This window comes from Toxorhynchites rutilus, chromosome 3 (assembly GCF_029784135.1).
Source record: "Toxorhynchites rutilus septentrionalis strain SRP chromosome 3, ASM2978413v1, whole genome shotgun sequence".
NCBI classification, from domain to species: domain Eukaryota; kingdom Metazoa; phylum Arthropoda; class Insecta; order Diptera; family Culicidae; genus Toxorhynchites; species Toxorhynchites rutilus.
The window spans coordinates 66,425,345-66,446,831 of NC_073746.1; the positions used below are offsets into that span (position 1 = coordinate 66,425,345).

The following is a 21,487-nucleotide window of genomic DNA, read 5'->3' on the forward strand; positions in this document are numbered from 1 at the left end:
TAGAAGAACATTGCGACTATGGTTGGTTATTATCGAAGTTTTACAGCTCACTCAAAGTTACAACTGCGTGAGGTACTGGTTATTCACTGCGTATTCACAGGCAGCATTCAGTAACAAAAAAAATTACAGGAGGGTTGTGTCCGAGACACGACCGCATAGTTGACGTAGGATTCCGTTAGGATGTCTGTTGATTTTGGATAAGTTTGAAGAATAACATCGTTAAACTCTTTGGTAATTATTTGGTGGCCCTGAAAAGGACCGTTTTGTTTGGTTGTTGGGTATTGTTCGTTCACTCCACCGGTGTTTACCGAGTGATTATGACAGAAGGATTGTAAACAGCCGTTGGATGGTGTGTATCAGATAAAAGATACCGAAGTGGAACGAGATATGATGAAAATCGCCCTCTGTGATTCCAGACGAGATGCCTCCTGTGTTATGTATGGATGAAATAAAAAAACTTACCCATGTAATATAAGATAATTACCAACACCGAACACAATTCTTATTTTTTCTCATCAGTAAAAGCATGTTACTTTAATATAGAGAAAACATATTTGAAATGGAAAAGGTAATTTTCTTTTATAACTTTTACTTTCTTTTTTTTATTGGACTAACAACACCTAATACTATATGTAGAGCATATGGAAAAATATTTTTTCTAATATTTCTTCACTTTTCCAATTTTTCTCTCCATATAAACTTTGCTTGGGTGAAAATGAACACAAAAAAAAATCGAAATTTGACTCGAAAATTGAAATAAATCGTTTCATACATCAAGTCAATTTTAACACAACTGCTACCATATACAATTTTACAGTTATACTTGTGTTAAATTTTTCACAATACACGATAATTTGAAATTTCAAGAAGTAACCAACTTTAAAGTTCCAAATTTAAATTTTATTTGCTAGAATTAATCGTATCACTCACTTTTCTTGCAATATAAAAATGCCCTCAACCTGCATATATTTGCAATGCCGATTTCCCCCGGGCACCTTGGTTTAGATGTCTCTGTTAGGGAACAAATTTCGGTAGGAACTAAAGCTCCCCCTACTTTCATGTATTTGCAATGCTGATTCCCCCCAGGCAGCTTGGTTTTGATGTCTCTGTTAGGGACCCGCCGCATGTGTTGTCAATTTCGACCAATCAGAAGTGGGTATTTCCGTTAGGTTAGGGGTTGAGATTTTTCAATTGTTCGATTGTTAGTTTCATGAAATATAATATTTTCTTCAACATAAAAAATTGTTATGGAGTGCCGAAATCGAATGACGCAAAAATTTCATCAATCCATCATGAAATGACTGAGCAATAAGCGTTTGAAATTGGACAATTTTCACGATGTGTTCGATTTTCGATTTTCAATTTGTACCCCAATATGTTCCCGAAAGACGTAATCCTACGTCAAAATCTGAGCCCCAGATCGCATCAGTCTTTACAATATGTTATAAGTGCTATAAATATGTATCAATTCTTTTTTTTTATCCCATTTATTTATTTAAGGCTCATTAGCATTTTAGCTGTAACAGAGCCGAATTTTAATCGTGTATATGTCACATGGTTATCATATCTATAATTAGCACATTACACAGTTGCCATTCGCCAGTATTCCTTCTATACCATTACATATGGTACATTTAGGCGTAAGGGTATTCTTTCTGTTCTTCCATTATCCAGTTGGACCACCGGACAGCGGAGACAGTTGTTTGATCATTGTTGAGTTATTTATAGAACAGTAGCCCGATGTGTCTGGCAGAGCAGAGCAGTTGTATGGATGAATCGATCTTATTTCGACCGTGGATCGATCTCCATCGCTGATGATTGTTGCGTGGACGTAGCTATTCTGTAACAACACAAAGATGGTCAATGAGTGCCCTGAGTTTTGAACTCACGATCGATCGCTTACTAAGCGAACGCGCAACCAATGTGGCTACGGAGACCCCCATCAATTCTTTGAACTCTTGATTATTTGCTCAGCTATATGAGAAAAACGAAGAAATGTTTACTCGGTTACTTCTACATGCTGGAGTATATCACTCACTTTGACGCATTACACAAGAATTCTACTAAGATGTTTTAGGATCTTCAATATTTGTAATTCCTCAATGTATAATAAATACGTACTATATCACAGCCATGGAATGAGCCAATGAGATAATGCAAGAAAAGTTGATTATCATCAGCGCAGACGAGAGCAGGAGTACAACCAAGGTTGTAATAAGCTTTGGTTACAACGCGTTGCGGAACCTTGCTGAAAAATATCTTCTCGTTTTTCCATCATGATACCTTGTCGAAAAACTATAAGGGGGTTATATCTATGATATAAGCGCAAGGTGGGCCTAGGACTACTGTTGACTTAGCATTCAATAAGTAACAAGCATATAGCTCTTAGAAATTTTATCCTTCGAATAAAGTGATCATCACATTATCACTTCGTTTAGCTGGAAAATAATTATTAACGCTCAGAGGAGGAATCGATTCGTCCTCGGAAATACGCAACGCAAATCTTGGAATGGTTTTCCGAGCGATCGTCAGATTATATACAGATTTGTGTGATTTCAGTAGCCTGGTTTTAAAGCAATTTTTAAGCTTTTAAAATTTTTTTTTGGGTCAATAATTAATAAGCACATTTTAACTTTTGAATGAAGGCTATCATACCATTTCGTTTACCAGGCAAAAAGGTATTAACGCTGAAAATCTTGTTGTTCTGACGTAACGCTCTTGTTTCCAAACCTTGAACTTACACTCCAGTATAGAAATGAAAGACGTCAAAATGCTTCAATGTGGTTACAAACAACCCGAAATCGAAGGAACCATTTGAAAATCAACGAACGCGTATATGTAAGGCTTTAACTAACCAATATTGAATCGTATTTTGATACTTTGGTAGTTGCGGATAGATTGGTTTGCGATTTGAATGTTATTTTTATAGTTTGTGAGTAATTTATATTTGTCTATTACAGGCAACTCTCCCTAACTCGATGTTCTGTATCTCGATATTTTCCCTAACTCGATGGATTTCATGGCACCTTCGATTTTACAAGCATTCTTCTCTCCATAACACGATACCTCCCTAACTCGATGCCTCTCTTACTCGATGTGTTTTGATTCATTTTTCCATGGATTTTCACCTCCCTAACTCGATTGATTTTCGCGTACATGTTTTTGTGCGTTATTACCTCAGATTTCAATTGCCCTTGAAAGTGAAGACGGAGTGTTCGTGTCATCAAACAATTTCTTTTCAAGTATGGAAAACCACGTGTTACGCAATCTGCGTGCGCGCTCTATTCCAAAACAACGGTTCCAGATGCTGCAAGAAAATATCGTTTTCAAGCCAGAGACACACAATAGGGATGAAGACACAAATAGGAGATAATAGGTTCCTCATCCTTGAAAAGAAAATTGAACTGAAAGGGTAAAAGACAAATTGAATCGCTATACGCTATACGCCTTTAAAAATTGTAAAAAGAACAATCGAAATCAATCTAATTTTAATTTATGTAATTGACAAATTAGTTGAAGGTGAGATGGATGCACAGATTTGTGTACTTGAATAGAATTTAAATTTAAATTTATTCTTTGCAACAGAAGGTTCAATATCAGAGGCAGTAGGTGAAGATTAGACTGTGGAGGAGACTCAAAGTAAATATATTTTTTTATAAAAATGATAATGATATGATAAATGATGAATAAAATATTTGTAGGATTTTTTAACCATCACACTAACGGAATAGAGTTGGTTTATTTAAATTGAACATCCTCCCGTGTCCAACATTTTAAAAAATCTTTGATTATGTCCAATGTCGGAAAAACTAAGTCTAGTAAATCTACAGACACATCACGTCCGAATAACGCGAAGATGCCAGATAACAAGGTAGAACAAAAACCATTGGGAAACGTTGCGTTTCAAGAAACTGTAAACTGCAATTGTCGTTCGTGCAATTTGAACGATAATAGCAGAATGGTTCAATGTGACGTGTGTGATGAATGGTACCATTATACTTGTGTCGGTGTTACACAGGATATAGAACATGAAGACTGGAGTTGTCAAGAATGCAGAAACGCGCAGACAACACAGCAAAATCTAAATCAAGATGAAATACCGACAACAAGCAAAGAAAAATCAGCGAAAGAATCAAACCTTAAACCACCATCAAAAGCGGGGTCGATCAAGTCGTTAGGATCTAAACACCAAACGAAAGCTCTTCTAGAACTTCAACTGAAGAAATTAGAAGAGGAACATGCGTTGAAAAAAGAAGAAATTAAACTGAAACTAGAAATGCTAGACAAACGATTTCACATTCTAGAACAAATGAATGATGTCAATAATTCAGAAATAGATGAGCAGGATGCTACATCAAAAGTAAACGAATGGTTACATGACAAAAGCAATATATCCCAACGTGAATGCAGACACGAATGCGCTCTTGAAGCTCAAGCAGGTGCTGGCAACTATACTGTAAATCAACAACATGAACAACAGTTTATACCAGAAGAGCGATCAACACCCAAACATCACGAACGTGATTCATCACGAGTTCTGAGATCCGCTGATTATGATAGATTGACGCAAGATCAGTTAGCAGCGCGTCAGGTAGTGCCTAAAGACTTACCGAAATTTTCTGGCAACCCAGAGGAGTGGCCCATGTTTTTTTCCACTTACGAAAGCACTTCGAATATGTGTGGATATAGAAATGATGAAAATATGATCAGACTCCGGAACTGTTTGAAAGATGAAGCATACGCTGCTGTTCAAAGTTTTTTAATGCATCCATCTACCCTACCCAAAGCAATTTCCGTTCTAAAATTAAGATTTGGTCAACCTCATACAATAATAAATACTTTGAAGAAGAAGATTTCTGCTATGCCATCTGTGAGGCCCGATGCAATGGATAAGCTAATTGATTTTGCTTTAGCGGTACAAAACCTCTGCGCAACCATCGAAGCATGTCAATGCAAAGAGTACATGAATGATGCATCATTTCTTCAAGAACTCATTGGTAAACTTCCACCAACTCTTAGATTGGAATGGGCCAGATCGAACCGAACTGTAGTACAAGGGAGTTTAGAAATATTCAGCTCCTGGATGTATTCGATTGCTGAAGATGCCTGTCTTATAGTTGAACCGAAGCATATGAACGATCGAGTTCATCAAACCGATCCCAAGAAGGGCAAAACATATATAAACACTCACTCGGAGCGTCCATCTTCGACGGATGCATCGACACAATACACTTCGAATACTAACATAGCGACGGAACGATCGAAGATTGAAACCTGTATCGCTTGTAAAGGAAACTGCGAATCACTAGAAAAATGCACACGTTTTAACACACAAAGCTACGACGCTAAATGGGGTTTAATTCGTGAAGCTAGATTATGCCGAAAATGTCTCCGACAGCACAAAGGCGGTTGTTACTCGAAACCGTGCGGTATTAATGGCTGTACATTTAAGCACCATCCGTTATTACATAAGCAATGGTCACCTCGATACGATACAAATCATGTGGATAATGAAAACCAATCTGAAGCTCAAAACTGTCACACTCATCAGCTGTCAACCAATTGTACGCTACTACGTTATTTGCCTGTGGTACTTCATGGCGTCGATAAAGATTTACGTTGTTACGCCTTCCTGGATGAGGGTTCTGGTTCGACACTCCTGGATAAAAAAGCAGCGAGTATCTTAGGGCTGCAAGGAGAAATCAAGCCCCTATGCCTGCAGTGGACTGGCGGAATGCAACGCTATGAGGCGAATTCACAAAAAGTCAGTTTAGACATTTCAGGTTGCGACAAGAAAAGATACAATTTGGAGGACGTGCGTACCGTCGAGGATCTCCGGTTGCCGTTCCAGACGCTAAATGTGTCTGAGTTGAAGGATAAGCATAGTTATTTACGTGATTTACCAATCGAATCTTATGAGAATATTAGACCAAACATATTGATAGGATTAAAACACGCAAACGTTATGTTGGTGCGCAAAAGTCGCGAAGGAAACAATAATCAACCTATTGCTATTAAAACTCGCCTTGGATGGACTGTCTATGGCGGAAACTCGAATGACGTCGAACTGCACATGATACATTATTCTTTTCACGTTTCTCCATGCTCATGCAACACCCACGATAACTTACATCAAACGGTGAAACAATATTTTTCTCTAGAAGCCATGGGGATTACGAAGCCAAGTCAATCATTAATGTCTAACGAAGATAAACATGCATTGCATCTACTCGAATCTCTTACCCAGTTTAGTGGTGAGCGATACGAGACAGGGTTATTGTGGCGACATGACGAAATTAGGCTTCCGGACAGTAAAGCTTTAGCGCAGAGACGGTTATACTGTCTTGAAAAAAGAATGGAAAAAGATCCGGAACTGAAACGCATCATGCAAGGAAAGATAGCTGAATACATAGAGAAAAAAATACATCCGGAAATTAACAGATGAAGAATTAAAAGAAAATCACCAGCGGATCTGGTATCTCCCTATTTTCCCAGTCACTAATCCAAACAAACCTGGAAAGGTGCGCATAGTATGGGATGCGGCAGCGGCTATCCATGGAGTTTCTCTAAATTCAACCCTAATGGTAGGACCAGATAATCTTGTTCCCTTAAATTCCATTCTATTACAATTCCGAGAGCATCGAGTGGCCGTCGGAGGTGATATACGGGAAATGTTTCACCAGATACGCATGCGGAAGGAAGATCAACATAGTCAGCGATTCTTATGGCATGATGAAAAAGATCAATCAGAAGCAAGTGTGTACGAAATGTGCGTTATGACATTCGGAGCATGCTGCTCACCCAATACCGCGCAATTCGTGAAAAACCTCAATGCAGAAAGATTTGAGCATAAGTATCCTGAAGCGGTGAAAGTAATAAAAAGGGGACATTACGTCGACGATTTATTAGTAAGCGTTGAAAATGAACATGAAGCTATTAAATTGGCGAATGCAGTGAAATTTATACATGCTCAGGGAGGATTTGAGATTAGAAATTGGATGTCCAATTCCCAGTGCGTTCTATCTACCCTTGATGAGCAACGAGCAATGGATTTCGATCTCGACTTAAACTCTAATAGTGCCACCGAAAAGGTCCTCGGCCTATGGTGGAATGCACCGACGGATCGTCTCGCATTCAAGTTTTGTTGGTCTAGATTCGATGCACATCTCTTGGATGGGAAGAAAAAACCTACGAAACGGGAAGTGTTGCGCATTTTAATGACTATCTTTGACCCGCTAGGGTTAATTGCGAACTACTTAATGCCATTGAAAATTTTGCTACAAGATATATGGAGGTCGGGCATCAAATGGGACGAACAGCTTGATGATAAATTGAGCGTAAAATGGCAACAATGGGTGGCCCAATTGAAGCAACTCGAGAAAATATCTGTACCAAGATGCTACCGACAGCATGTGACTGGGAATGAAACATATGAAGCTCAACTACATATCTTTGTCGATGCGAGCGAGTCTGGTGTTGCTGCTGCTGTCTACCTACGATATTCACAAAATAAGTTTATTGAATGCTCATTGGTCAGTGCAAAAACTAGAGTAGCTCCGTTAACCTATCTATCGATTCCGAGGCTCGAACTCACAGCTGCAATTATAGGAGTAAGACTCGCGAACACCATCTGCGACAGCATCTCGACGAAAATATCGAAACGCGTATTCTGGACCGACTCTCGTAACGTGCTCTGTTGGATTCGATCAGATCATCGACGCTATAATCAGTTTGTGGCTGCCAGAGTAGGTGAAATTCTCGAATCGACCGATGTGAGAGACTGGAGGTGGGTTCCAACGAAAATGAACGTCGCAGACGAAGGAACAAAATGGCAAGGCTCTCGAAAAGCTGGTGAAAGAAGGCGATGGCTCGATGGGCCAGAATTTTTGTGGGAACCAGAATCCAACTGGCCCCCAATGCTGCTTGAAATTCCAACGACGTCTGAAGAAATACGCCCCAGTGTTCTTTTCCATGTAACTGTCCATGATGTCATCATAGCAGTAGAAAACTTCTCGACCTGGCAACGTTTAATTCATGTTACAGCGTATGTAATAAGATTTGTGATGAATCTTCGAAGAAAACGCAATGGTAAATCCTGCGTTTACGGACCACTCTTGAACGACGAACTCCAGTTGGCAGAAAGACACCATTATTCGCAGGCTCAGCATGAGGTGTATTCGGATGAACTGGCTATTCTTTGTGCTAATACCAAACAAGTTGGTCCAGTCAAGAAAATTCCCAAAAGTAGCGCACTTTTCCAACTGACTCCATTTCTGGATGAGAACGGTATCCTGAGAATGTCTGGAAGAACAGGAGCATGTGAAGCTCTCAATCCTGAAACGAGAAATCCAATTATTCTTCCACCCGAACATAATGTCACTCTACTTATCATAAAACATTATCACGGTTTGTACCATCATTCAAACCACGAAATTATCATCAATGAGCTGCGACAACGATACTCCATCGCCCGGATTCGTAGTACATATGCTAAGGTTAGACGCAACTGTCAGCATTGCAAGAATCTTTCAGTAGTTCCGCAACCACCACAGATGGCTCCACTTCCACCTGCCCGTTTATCTACCTTCACGCGACCCTTTACACATGTCGGAGTCGACTATTTTGGTCCTATGGAAGTATTGATCGGGAGAAGAACTGAGAAAAGATGGGGCGTTTTGTTAACATGTTTAACCATACGAGCAATTCACCTAGAGCTGGCAAGTTCTTTGAGCACCAGCTCATGCATAATGGCACTTCGGAATTTTATCGCACGACGCGGCAAACCTGCGGTGTTCTATAGTGACCGCGGAACAAACTTTGTTGGTGCGAACCGTGAATTGAACGAGGCAATGACTGCTATCAATCACAATATGCTCATGCAGGAATTCGTTACCACGGAGACGACGTGGAGCTTCAATCCACCTGCATCTCCGCATATGGGCGGTAGTTGGGAACGATTAGTTCGATCCGTAAAAAAGAATCTCACGATGATGCAAACAGCGAGGCGACCAACTGAGGAAGAGCTGCGAAATGCACTGATTGAAGTGGAAGGAATTTTGAGCTGTAGACCGCTGACACACGTACCGATTGATGATGTTTCAGCGCCTGCCCTTACACCTAATCACTTCCTGATAGGTTCGTCCGACGGTTCCAAACCACTTACTCTATTGGATAGTAGCGCGGCCACATTACGACACTGTTGGCGGATGTCACAAGTGATGGCAAACCAATTTTGGAAGCGGTGGGTGAGAGATTTTCTTCCAGAGATTACGAGACGCACCAAGTGGCATTATCCAGTGAAGCCCATCAAAGTCGGTGATGTAGTAGTTATTGTTGATGCAGACTATCCTCGGAATTGTTGGCCAAAAGGGAGAGTTATAGCCACAGCTAATAAAGACGGCCAAGTAAGAAGCGCAACTGTACAGACCTCAAAGGGAATATACGAAAGACCAGCTGTTAAACTCGCAGTGTTGGACATAGAGCGCGATACTAAATAAACCGACTGGTACTCGTCTTATTTGGGGGGCAGTGTTACGCAATCTGCGTGCGCGCTCTATTCCAAAACAACGGTTCCAGATGCTGCAAGAAAATATCGTTTTCAAGCCAGAGACACACAATAGGGATGAAGACACAAATAGGAGATAATAGGTTCCTCATCCTTGAAAAGAAAATTGAACTGAAAGGGTAAAAGACAAATTGAATCGCTATACGCTATACGCCTTTAAAAATTGTAAAAAGAACAATCGAAATCAATCTAATTTTAATTTATGTAATTGACAAATTAGTTGAAGGTGAGATGGATGCACAGATTTGTGTACTTGAATAGAATTTAAATTTAAATTTATTCTTTGCAACAGAAGGTTCAATATCAGAGGCAGTAGGTGAAGATTAGACTGTGGAGGAGACTCAAAGTAAATATATTTTTTTATAAAAATGATAATGATATGATAAATGATGAATAAAATATTTGTAGGATTTTTTAACCATCACACTAACGGAATAGAGTTGGTTTATTTAAATTGAACATCCTCCCGTGTCCAACACCACGAGAAACCTTTCAAGCGAACAATCAAAACGCTAACCATTGCGCAAGGTTTGAGCATCATCGAGCAGGTCGAAAAATATGGACGGAAGGGGTCTGAAGCTGCAAATAATTTCAGTATTGCACAAAGTGCGGTATCAACACTACTCAAACTAAAGTAAAAATGGAATCGGAATGGAAAATTGTATCTAGACCAAAAGCATATAAGGTTGGTCAGAATCGAGAAGCTGGAGCGGTCAATGAATTTTTGTCTTGTCAAGCTAGACAGAATAATTTACCCCTCTTCTATTCTTCGGGATATGGCTTGAGAATTTGTCCAGAAACTGGGAATTCCTAACTTCAAAGCACAACCAACATGGACGGGAGTGATATTCCGCTGGCATAATTAATGCGTCGTGAGCTTGCTGATGTCGACGGTACAATACCGTTCGATTGCTCAATGTCTTTTAAAAATTAGTCCAAAAAGGACCAAAACGTGATTTGCTGTGATATGATGCCAGATACCGATATACTGGAAAGTGTTGAAAAACCTGAGAAAAACGCTGAAGATAGTAGTTCTATTGAGATGTTAATTCGAACGTTTAATCAAACCTGAAGAATATGTCCGGAATATTGAAATCAACTGAAAATGTTCCTGTGAAACTATTCGAACATTTCTTTGTGATTGAACAGTTCCTGCGTGATCGTTACAATTTAGTTTGAGTAACATACTTAATCAATATTTTCTTTGTTAACCTAGTGCCTCATGCAAGTTGGACTCGATTGTATACAGTTTGAAAAAAAAAAGTTTTTTTTTATAATTCAAATATGAATAATTTCAAGAAAAAAAATAACCTTTCAGCATTAAGGTGAAACTTAAGTGGCTTTTATAAGTACAGTGGGTTAAAAATCGCGATTTTTGAAGATTTTGATTGAATCTTCATCAGGAATTGTTTATATCGATATTACAGCGAAATTAAGAGAGATAGAAGTTGGGCGTCAAAGAACAAATTGTAGAGAGGTTAGAGAGCTTTAATTTAATTGATAGAAACAATCAAGTTTAGTATGAAATTTTAGGATAAAATTAATAATTACAAATAAAAAAATTTTTAAATTTTCCACTTCAAAAATGTTTAATCCACTAATTTAGATGTTCCACTACTATATCCTGTACTAAATTTTCTCATCTATCAAATGAAAGCAACCAAATCGGATTACGTAGCATACTTTTCAATGTAGAGTCAGTTTGAGCCAACAGAATCCGAAACAAAAAAAAAGTTCTATAAGTCTGTCATCGTTGAAATTCTAACATATGCGTAGAAGGATTTTTTTCGTGAAATATAACCGTCTATCACCTCCTGAAAGATTCTGGAAAAAATATTTTTTTTATATGAGAAAGGTGTTTTTATCACTTTAAGGGAATGAATCAAAAATTCAAATTCATACCATAATTGGAACACTTACCCTAATATATGACAATTTGAGACATAAAAAAATGTTCTGTATCTCGATACCTCCCTAACTCGATGGTCCTTTTGGATATCGAGTTAGGGAGAGTTGACTGTATTACTATGATGAGGAAATAATGTCAAATTCACTCATTGAACTAACTGCAATGTTTCTAAATTGATAATATTTAGTAAGAAAAAAAAACTAAAGATAGAATAGGAAACTTGGGTATAGGGATCTGAGGTATGACTTCATTTTGGAAAAGGGGTCTCTTACTCAAAATAGTTTGAGAACCCCTGGCCTAAACAAACATTCGTTCTTCTCAATTTGTTTGCTTATCCTGATAAACGAAATAGAAATTACGTGTCGGTTGAAGAGCAACTTGTCCATAATTTGGCAATTTTCTCATTAAGCAGATTGTTTACATAATGTCAGGCGTTTTAATTGCTTTAGTATGCGAAGCACAACAAAATATGTTGCCTGTTGCACAGGGTGGCCACTCAATTTAAATTTTTGAATTCCCACATTTTTCCCGCATGATTTCACGAAATTCCCGATTCTCAAAAATAAAAATTTACTAATGCTGTGTCGTTAGTCAAAATTTGATTTTTGAACCCCGAATTGCGAAAATATTTTCACTTTATTGTTTCCAAGTCCCGCATGTGACAAAAAATTGGACGGTGTGTTTCTTAGCAACAGATTTTGGGTTCATGCTTAGGATTGTTTCTGGAATGTTTGGAATATATACTTGGAACCCGAAGCGCTTTAAAACATATCAGATCAATCTCACTTTGCTTACTCATAATTCAAAAAGGTTCATTTATTAGAATAATTCCTTATCAAAAAGGTTCATTTATTAGAACCTTATCGATTACATCCAAACATATTTCGATGTCTCGAATACTCTTTACGATTAGTTACTGAGTTGAACCGAAAATCCATAAAGCGACGCTAAGTCAAATTAAGTAAGTAAGCTACTTGAATTAAATCTCATCCGCAAGCCTGAATAATCAAAATAAATAAAAATCCCATATGCTGGATCTACATTTCAACTATCAACTATTTAAAAAAAAAAACGAATGTTTCTATGGGATGCCATAAGAAACCCATTAGAGAAAAGAATCTGAATTAATCGTCTTATGTTTATTAAGCGTTATTGCAAATTCTGTTCAACTTTCAACACTTTTAGAGTATTTTAATATTCTCGTCCATCAAGGCTGCATCTCTCTGGGCGTCCGCCAGCATCTTCATTTTTCAGCCTGAAGTTCCTTCGCTTTATTTTCTGCTTCCCACTTTCGTTTTGTAGCGATTTCTTTCTAATCTTCTTCAGTTTGCTTCGCTTTTAAGGACTCCACGTATCTTGAGTGAGCATTGTACCTGTAATGGATGAGTGATTCCGTTACAAAAAAACAACAGTAACTCCATTCGTGATTGCATCTTACATGCACACGACTCTCTGTGCCGAAAGACTCGGGTTGGTTTACTATTAAGCACTTTTCGTTGATAATCTCTCCAATGATGCATTACCATGTGACAGAATAAGAGCTTTTTTCAAAAACAAAGTCAAATTTGGAAGCTCCTTCTTCGACTGAGCGATAAGTTCCATCCAAAAATTGTCCAATCTTTGATCTTTTCTTTGATATTCAGATAATATAATTTTAGCAGGAGACGTTGAACAAAATCTGTTCCTTGGCTATATTCGGAAACTTGGAAATCACATCCGGGTTAATATACGTGAGGTAATGAGTGATGGGATCTGTCAAAGGTGATCATATGAACAATTTCTTCAAAAATCCACAGTAGAACTCACGACAGCTCTGCCGTGATTTCGCAGTGACGCAAGCGCCAAAATTGACATTTTACTTTTTATGTTATAAATCGATAAAGAATACCAAATCCTTTCAAACGACTGCGAATTTTTATGGAAATGTGGAAAAATAACCCCGTAAAAGCTTGAAAACGGAATGGCGTAAGCGCCATTTCCACTGTGATGTGGCCCTTATAATGTGACGTAATTTGGAATCTGATGCGATATGATTTTTAATCCGTTCTGATGGCATACAATGAATGAGAAGGGACAACAAATTCCAAATTACAACATCAATCAAAGGACAAAGCATCTTGACGATGTTCACTTACCTCACTTGCTCAATGTCTTTTTCGGATGAATTGAAGCTGAGAGTTGATCGAAGGGTAATGTCTAAAATCTCCATTGAAACGCATCTTATAACAAAACTCAGAACATCCTCGCGTAAACTGTATTTGCTTTACATCGGATAATTTCGGACTGCAGTATCTTATTCAACACGGATGTTTTTAGTTGCGTTTTGGATTGAAATAGAAGATGCTGTCCATAGTTGTTACAATCGGGTTCTCAACTACGTTATCCCGCACGACATTGTAGCGTAGACGGAAAATGTGTAGAACTTTTCTCTCTGATGCTACCTCATGCTCCACTCAACGGGGGTATGTTGTAGAAAATATTTGGAAACAGATTCTCCCATACTTTGATGGATGAACGCCAATCGGTTGTGGAAACAGCGATTAAAATTTGCTGTTTTCACAACAAACTGGCGTTGGTAACATAGCTTAAATAAAATTGCATTTTTTCAAAAATCGAGACGATGGCAATGCTTTTCCAACAATTGTACACAATTTGTACAGATCAGATTTTCGTAATGTACGCGTGTGCTGATTATACATGCAATTTTGCGAAAAGTCTCGTACTGAAAATTTCTCCCTCTGGCGCTTGCGTCACTTCGCGAGATTACGGCAGAGCTGGTACGGAATATTAGGACATCTTTATTGAAAATTTTGGCGGAATTTACTGCTGTTTTGCGGTTTGCAAAACAGGTAGCAGTAGATTGTTTTCTGTGAGCTCAACTTCGACAACTGATTTGGATTTCACTTTCAGTAGTTCGGGCTTCATAGTTTTCTCCATAACAGCTTTGCAAGTCCTGTTAGGTCATCGAAAAGGAAAGGAACCTTCGGTGCCTCTGATATTCATGCAAAAACGGTTTAACTGTCGATGCTGCCGTAACACAAAAAGTCAACTTCGGTCCCAGTAGTCTATCATCCACAGCATTTGCTACAATCTCGAATACCTTTGAGCGGAAAACTGATACAAAACTCCGTTTTAAGTTTGGGACTTTCCTTAAGCTCATTGTACTCTTGTTTCCTTACCTCACCGACAAATCGTCTAAGGCACACGAACTGCACGTCCCGCAACATGTTCATTCTCCACCCAGCGAACATCACAAAACTTCAACGAAAATACACTTGAACACGTTGCGGCTGTGTAATCTGCCTTTCTCAGAGGAATGTTTTTAAACAGACTGCACAATGCTCTCAAAAAGTCAACCGAATTCCATTAAGTTTTTCTCAACCCTCTTCTTGGAAGTGAAAATACTGAACGTCGGCAGCTAACAATCTTGAAATTTTCGTATGACGGGTTTGAGGTAAGTCCCTCACTTGTAAAATCCTTAACCATTTTCCAGTTTACTGCTGGACTATCCATGGAACATTGAATTACCTTATATTAATTACTGAGCTGGATTTTTTGAAAAATACAGTTTCACGCTGCTTATGGCGAGTTTACATTAGGGAGATCTATAGCTATAGATGGATTTATCCACGTGAAAATAGGTGTAAACGGGTGAGAATAAATATGATACACTTATTCGAGGTATATATAACCTGAATAAATTCAGCATATGTAAACGCTTGTGAATTTCTCACTGGTAATAAATCACTCTGGAGCATAATATTGTTCCAAATGATTGGAGACAAGTGCGAATTATAGCTATTCAAAAACCCGGAAAACCCGCGTCCGACTTCAATTCGTACCGTCCAATAGCAATGCTGTCTTGTATACGGAAATTGTTGGAGAAAATGATCTTGTTTCGCCTTGATCGATGGGTTGAAACGAATGGCCTACTCTCAGATACACAATATGGGTTCCGCAGGGGCAAGGGGACGAATGATTGTCTTGCGTTGCTTTCTTCAGAAATTCAAATGGCTTACGCCGAAAAAAAACAAATGGCTTCAGTATTCTTGGACATAAAGGGGGCCTTTGATTCTGTTTCAATAGAGGTTTTGTCAGACAAATTACACTCTCGGGGTCTGCCGCCTCTGTTGAATAATATGTTATATAACTTGCTTTGTGAGAAACAGTTGAACTTTTCTCACGGGGATTCGACAGTAAATCGGGTCTCCTACATGGGCCTCCCCCAGGGCTCATGTTTTAGCCCCCTTTTGTACAACTTCTATGTAAGCGACATCGACAATTGTCTTACACAAAATTGCAGCCTAAGACAACTTGCAGATGACGGAGTGGTGTCTGTCGTAGGATCAAACGAATCCGACCTGCAAGGACCCTTACAAGATACTTTGAACAATTTTTCAACCTGGGCCATTGGGCTAGGGATCGAATTCTCCACGGAGAAAACAGAGATGGTGGTTTTTTCTAGGAAGCATAGACCAGCAAAACCAAAGCTTCAACTTTTGGGTAAACCGATCACTCATGCTATGTCATTCAAGTATCTTGGGGTCTGGTTCGACTCCAAATGTACTTGGGGGGCCCATATTAGGTATCTGAGTAAAAAATGCCAACAAAGAATAAACTTTCTCCGTACAATTACCGGCACCTGGTGGGGAGCCCATCCCGAAGATCTTATAATGTTGTATCGAACAACTATTCTCTCAGTGATGGAGTATGGCAGTTTCTGTTTTCAATCAGCTGCCAAAACACACCTCATTAAACTCGAGCGAATTCAGTATCTTTGTCTCCGTATTGCGTTGGGATGTATGCCCTCAACGCATACCATGAGTCTCGAGGTTTTGGCAGGCCTACTCCCACTAAAAGATCGCTTCAATTTATTATCGCTTCGGTTCCTCATCCGGTGTAAGGTTATGAACCCATTGGTGATCGGAAATTTTGAGCAGCTTATCGAGCTAAATTTTCATTCAGGATTCATGAGCTCATATCATGAATTCATCTCCATGCAGGTTTATCCTTCTTCGTATACTCCCAACCGTGTTTGTTTTCCTGACTACATCAATTCCTCTGTACATTTTGATCTGTTCATGAAGGAGAAAATCCATGGAATTCCAGATTATCATCGATCGGGGATCGTTCCTACGATCTTCAATGCAAAGTATGGGCGTGTCAATTGTGATAATATGTACTTTACTGATGGGTCCTCTATGAATGAGTCCACAGGATTTGGAGTGTTCAACGAAATTTTTAGCACCTCCCACAGTCTTCAGAATCCTTGCTCTGTGTATATTGCTGAATTGGCAGCAATACATTGGGCGCTGGACAGCGTCGCCTCACGACCTGTTGAACACTATTACATTGTAACGGATAGTCTTAGCTCTGTCGAAGCTATCCGTTCAGTGAGGCCGGAAAAGCACTCGCCGTACTTCCTTGAGAGAATACGAGAAAATTTGAGTGCTTTAACCAGACGCTGTTATGTCATTACCTTTGTCTGGGTCCCTTCACATTGCTCAATTCCGGGTAACGAGAGGGCTGACTCATTGGCAAAGGTAGGTGCAATTGAAGGCGATATTTATCAGCGTCAAATCGCTTTCAATGAATTTTATTCTTCATTCCGTAAAAATACCATCGCTAACTGGCAACGTAAGTGGAACGAAGATGAATTGGGTCGGTGGCTTCACTCGATTATCCCTAAGGTTAGCCTCAAACCATGGTTCAAAAGTCTGGACTTAAGTCGGGACTTTATTCGCACCTTCTCTCGACTCATGTCCAATCACTGTTCGTTAGACGCGCTACTCTTTCGTTTTAATCTTGCCGATGGCAATATCTGTGCCGGTGGCCAAGGTTACCACGACATCGAACACGTTGTTTGGTCGTGCGAGGAGTATCTTGTTGCCAGATCGAATTTAGAAAACTCTCTTCGGGCTAGAGGAAGGCAGCCCAATGTGCCGGTGAGAGATGTGTTGGCTCGGTTAGACCTTGATTACATGTCCCAAATATATGTCTTCCTAAAAGCTATCGATCTTCGTGTGTGATTGTCCTTATATCCTTATATTCTCCTTTTCCTTTTCCTTCGCGAGAAATCAAATCCCTTCTTACTAACAATAGAATAAGGTGAAATGGTATAAGGTATAAGATAGGCTTAAGAATTGAGTATGATGAATGTGAGTGTGAACATTGTCAACATATCCTTATATCCCATCCTTTTCCTGAAACAAAATGTCACCTTTCTAAACTCGAGCAAGCCGCGAGTAATCGGTTCTCTACCTCATTAACATTAGAATTAATAAAAAATGTTTATGTATACTTGTAACTATACAGATAGGAGTTTGGCTCCTTTAAACTTATGTAACTGAGCCTGTAAAAATAAACGATTTAATAAAAAAAAAAAAAAAAATCACTAAAGTTGGATGCAGTTCTACTTCAGGTGAATAAATTCACCGAAAATATGAATATATTCATTATAGATTATAGATAAATCTCATTATATTTCTTCACATGAATATATCACTAGTCTAAACCCACTCTTAGAAGGTTGTAACGCGCCAAATAACATACAGTAACATTTTAGAGTGCCACAGAAAACACTGAACAAAAAAAAATCCCGACTTCGTGAAGCAATTCCCGACTTTTTCCCGAATGGGTGGTCCTGACGCAGCATTTAACCGAAGATTTAACCATTGCGTGTGTATCTCGGAAATTCACTAGCATGCATTGTTGTTGAACAGCTTGAGTGCGGAGGATTGCTATAGCACTTCTGTTTGTTAAATGCCAAATCGGCGGGGAGCGTAGAATTTCGTCTTTCGGGATCATATTGGGGGTATAAATTGAACAAATCTAAATTCTATCGCTTATTGCTCATCCATTTTTCGATGATTTTTGCATCCATCCATCAGTTTATATGAATATACCCAAACTCATTCGCATTTCTGGCATACGATCATAAAATTTGCTTGGGACTCAAACAGTTGGGACACATTTTAACTTGTGTTACGTGTGAATCTGGATTTCGTGGATTTCTTTCCTATTCTAAGAACCGAATACGTTATTTGCTATGCAATAATATTTATTAATTTCACTGAGCCTTACTTTTTCGTCAATCTTATTTTATTAGCGTTTTGCAAGCTAGGTTTATAAATTCAATTTTACGGCTGAAATTAGGTGTGTAGTTTCCATATGTTTCATAAACGTTTTGGTCAGCCCAACACACTCATTCAGCACTGAGTAGGTGCCTTTCCACTCCCTCACCGGTTAGTTCCAAAAGCGGCGAGTGCGAGTTTAAAAGCTAATAAGATAAAAATTGTAAATCGATACTCTCTTCTCACGTCCGACGACATTTCATTCTCTTTTAAATATAATTATGTATATGTATATGCGTGTAATAGGAAAAAATAATATAAAGGAAAACTCGTTTTATATAGTTAGATATTTCGATAATAACGCTCCTCGTGGGGAAGGATGCTCACAGCTGGTCATAACCCTGTTTAATTTTGTCGTCAAAGTGCCGGACCATGACGGCAAAGTCCTCGTAACCGGCAATCTGTATTGCATCGTCACGCTCCAGCCATTTCAGATCCTGATGTTCATCGGATAGCTTAACTTCCTTGGATGGGTCGGTCAGTTCCGCTAGCCAGTAGACAACGACTTTGTCGTGACCCTTGACCTTGTATTCGAGTGTTCGTGATTGGTTCTTGTAGACGCGAAGATCGGTCTCCTGGTATCTGAAAGAAGCATGCTTGGTGCTTTACTGGCCAACAAAGTGAAATCCGAGAGCGGTAACAAGTGATCGTCATCTTTCTTTTGGATGATTTATTGTTGTGCTTGATAATTTTTCAATTAAGTGGTTCTCATTTAATTGCCAAGCATTATTGATGAATAATTACTGATAATACAAATATCTATATGGTGAATCATTATTGAAAAAACACTATTCAGAGAGTCACAGTGTTAAAAAATGTTGTTTTAACGAAAGTAGTAAAAAGGCAAGGAATTCGAATCTGTTATGCTATATTCCACACCCCACAGTAAATATTTCATGTATAAGCATGATAATACCGTTCGTGTAAAAACAGCTAAACAGTCTCACTTCACTCGCAATGTCAACCATTTGGTGAATGCCCTTGAAAAAAAATCCAATACGATCGATTGAGACTGCGAAATTGGATTACGGTCAGAAACACAAAAAAAAGAAACGCTTACCCCGATTCTTCGGCTGTCTCCCGGAGGGCGGTTTTGAAGTCGTCCTCGCCCGGATCGACGTGTCCCTTCGGAGGGGACCAGTGGTGCTGGCCGTAGGAGGCCTGCAGCATCAGATATTCGATTCGTTCGCAAAGCCGGCGAAATATGAGAAATCCAGCGGCTCGTTTGGCCATCACCAGGTCTGACAGTTTTCGATTTGAGGACGAAATGTTGACTGGTGTTGGTTTTGTTATTGTTATTACAGCCGGTTCACGCTCACTACCGAACTGCCGGTGCTGAGATCCTAAGTTATTGCTGCTGCTGTTACGCCGGGTGCGGACGAATCTGGAAGTATATCGACACGTTCAGATTAATCAATTCCAGCTAATGGTTACGGCCGGCAGATTGGTCATACTTTGTTGCACAGCGTGGCTTTTCTTCGACGCTTTTTTCGAGACTAGTTTTCCTGCAGAGAAAGCTCCAATGCGGTGCACCTCTCATGTAATACGAATCGAATGAGTATTTATTTATATCCGCACATATATATGCATTTATATCATGTGGTAGTTGGTAACAAATGAAAGGGCAAATCTTGACAGCGAATGCAAACGGCAAAAATGGCAGCAGTGTTGCAAATTTCAACATTTAGGACGTCAAGTTATTTCCAGGGGTACGACTAAAACGTCAAATCCCTCATATTGCCAGTGTACCCAATATTGCTGCGGTTTACTGACATTTTGGTTCAATCAATTACTGTTGTGTACAACTCGGTGCGGTTATATAGTCGAATAGTGGCTAACTTTAAACTCCATGTTAAATGTGAACACCTCCATGTGAAACTGAAATATGAATATCGCTCATGCAGTTAGAATAAAGCAGCGCATTTTTCGATTTCAATCCTCGTAAATGATATGTTGATAAACAAATGACGCCATATTGATTTTGATTTTGGGTAGCCTATATTCAATTGATGTCTAACCCCTGGTTATTTCATGAGCGAAGCACTCATTATTTCATGGTACATTCTTGAAATTTATAATTGTATAATAAAATCGTCTGGTTGAATGTGGTCCTAAAACAGTTAGTATCCTTCAAAAAACTGAAAACTTGAATTGATACCTATATTTCCAGTGTATGTCTAAGATATTAGGCTGGAGAAAAATAAATCCATTATTTTTACGTGGAACTCAAAATATTGTATAAGATGTTTCGGATTGTCCGATTTGGTTCAAATATGCACCATTTTGTTGTAAAATATTTTGCCATTTTGAAGGTAATAGGTAATGCCTCTATCATAGAAGTCTTAGTCCTTATTAGCGAAAAACTCTAGTAAATGATTCTCACAATCTTCTCTTGATCCCAATTTCTTATCAATCAGGAAGTTTGTCAATGCGAGAAAAAGGTAGTAATCACCTGGTGTCAAGTCCGGACTATATGGAGGATGCATTAAAACTGCCCAACCAAGCTCCCGGAGTTTCTGGCGATTCACTACAGGCGTGTGAGGCCTTGCGTTGTCTTCATGGAACACAACATATCTTCTGTTGGCCAATTCTAGCCGTTTCTGCGTAATCGCTAGTTAATTCAACAGCGGTTAAAACTCATACATATGATTCGATATGATATAAAATTCCTGGTTTCCGAGCCATACAAGAGCCACTTTTTTAAATTTAATTATTTTATTCTTTCCAACGTGTTCAGACATTGCTGTTATGAAATGAAACTTGTGAATGTTAAAGCATTTCATTGACATTTCAATATGATGTAATATGTTCTTTATTAGGAGCTAATATGATATCTGTTTCATGATTTTCCTTAGCTTGCAACACGATTTACTGCAGTAC

General features: G+C 38.9%; 2 protein-coding genes across 2 annotated transcripts; one reads left to right on the top strand and one right to left on the bottom strand.

Annotated features, from left to right (window-relative positions):
* The first annotated feature begins 3,958 nt into the window (after window positions 1–3,958).
* Window positions 3,959–6,445, top strand: LOC129773204 (uncharacterized). The gene has a single exon (XM_055776791.1). It carries the CDS (start codon window positions 3,959–3,961, stop codon window positions 6,443–6,445), a length of 2,487 nt encoding a protein of 828 aa, XP_055632766.1.
* A 12,068-nt stretch (window positions 6,446–18,513) lies between these two features.
* On the bottom strand, window positions 18,514–20,221 carry LOC129777197 (bis(5'-nucleosyl)-tetraphosphatase [asymmetrical]). Its single transcript, XM_055783324.1, has 3 exons — window positions 20,062–20,221; window positions 19,668–19,991; window positions 18,514–19,189 (listed from the first exon to the last, which is right to left on the bottom strand). Exons 1-3 carry the CDS (start codon window positions 20,145–20,147, stop codon window positions 18,931–18,933), a joined length of 669 nt encoding a protein of 222 aa, XP_055639299.1. The 5' UTR covers window positions 20,148–20,221; the 3' UTR covers window positions 18,514–18,930.
* Window positions 20,222–21,487: the final 1,266 nt, after the last annotated feature.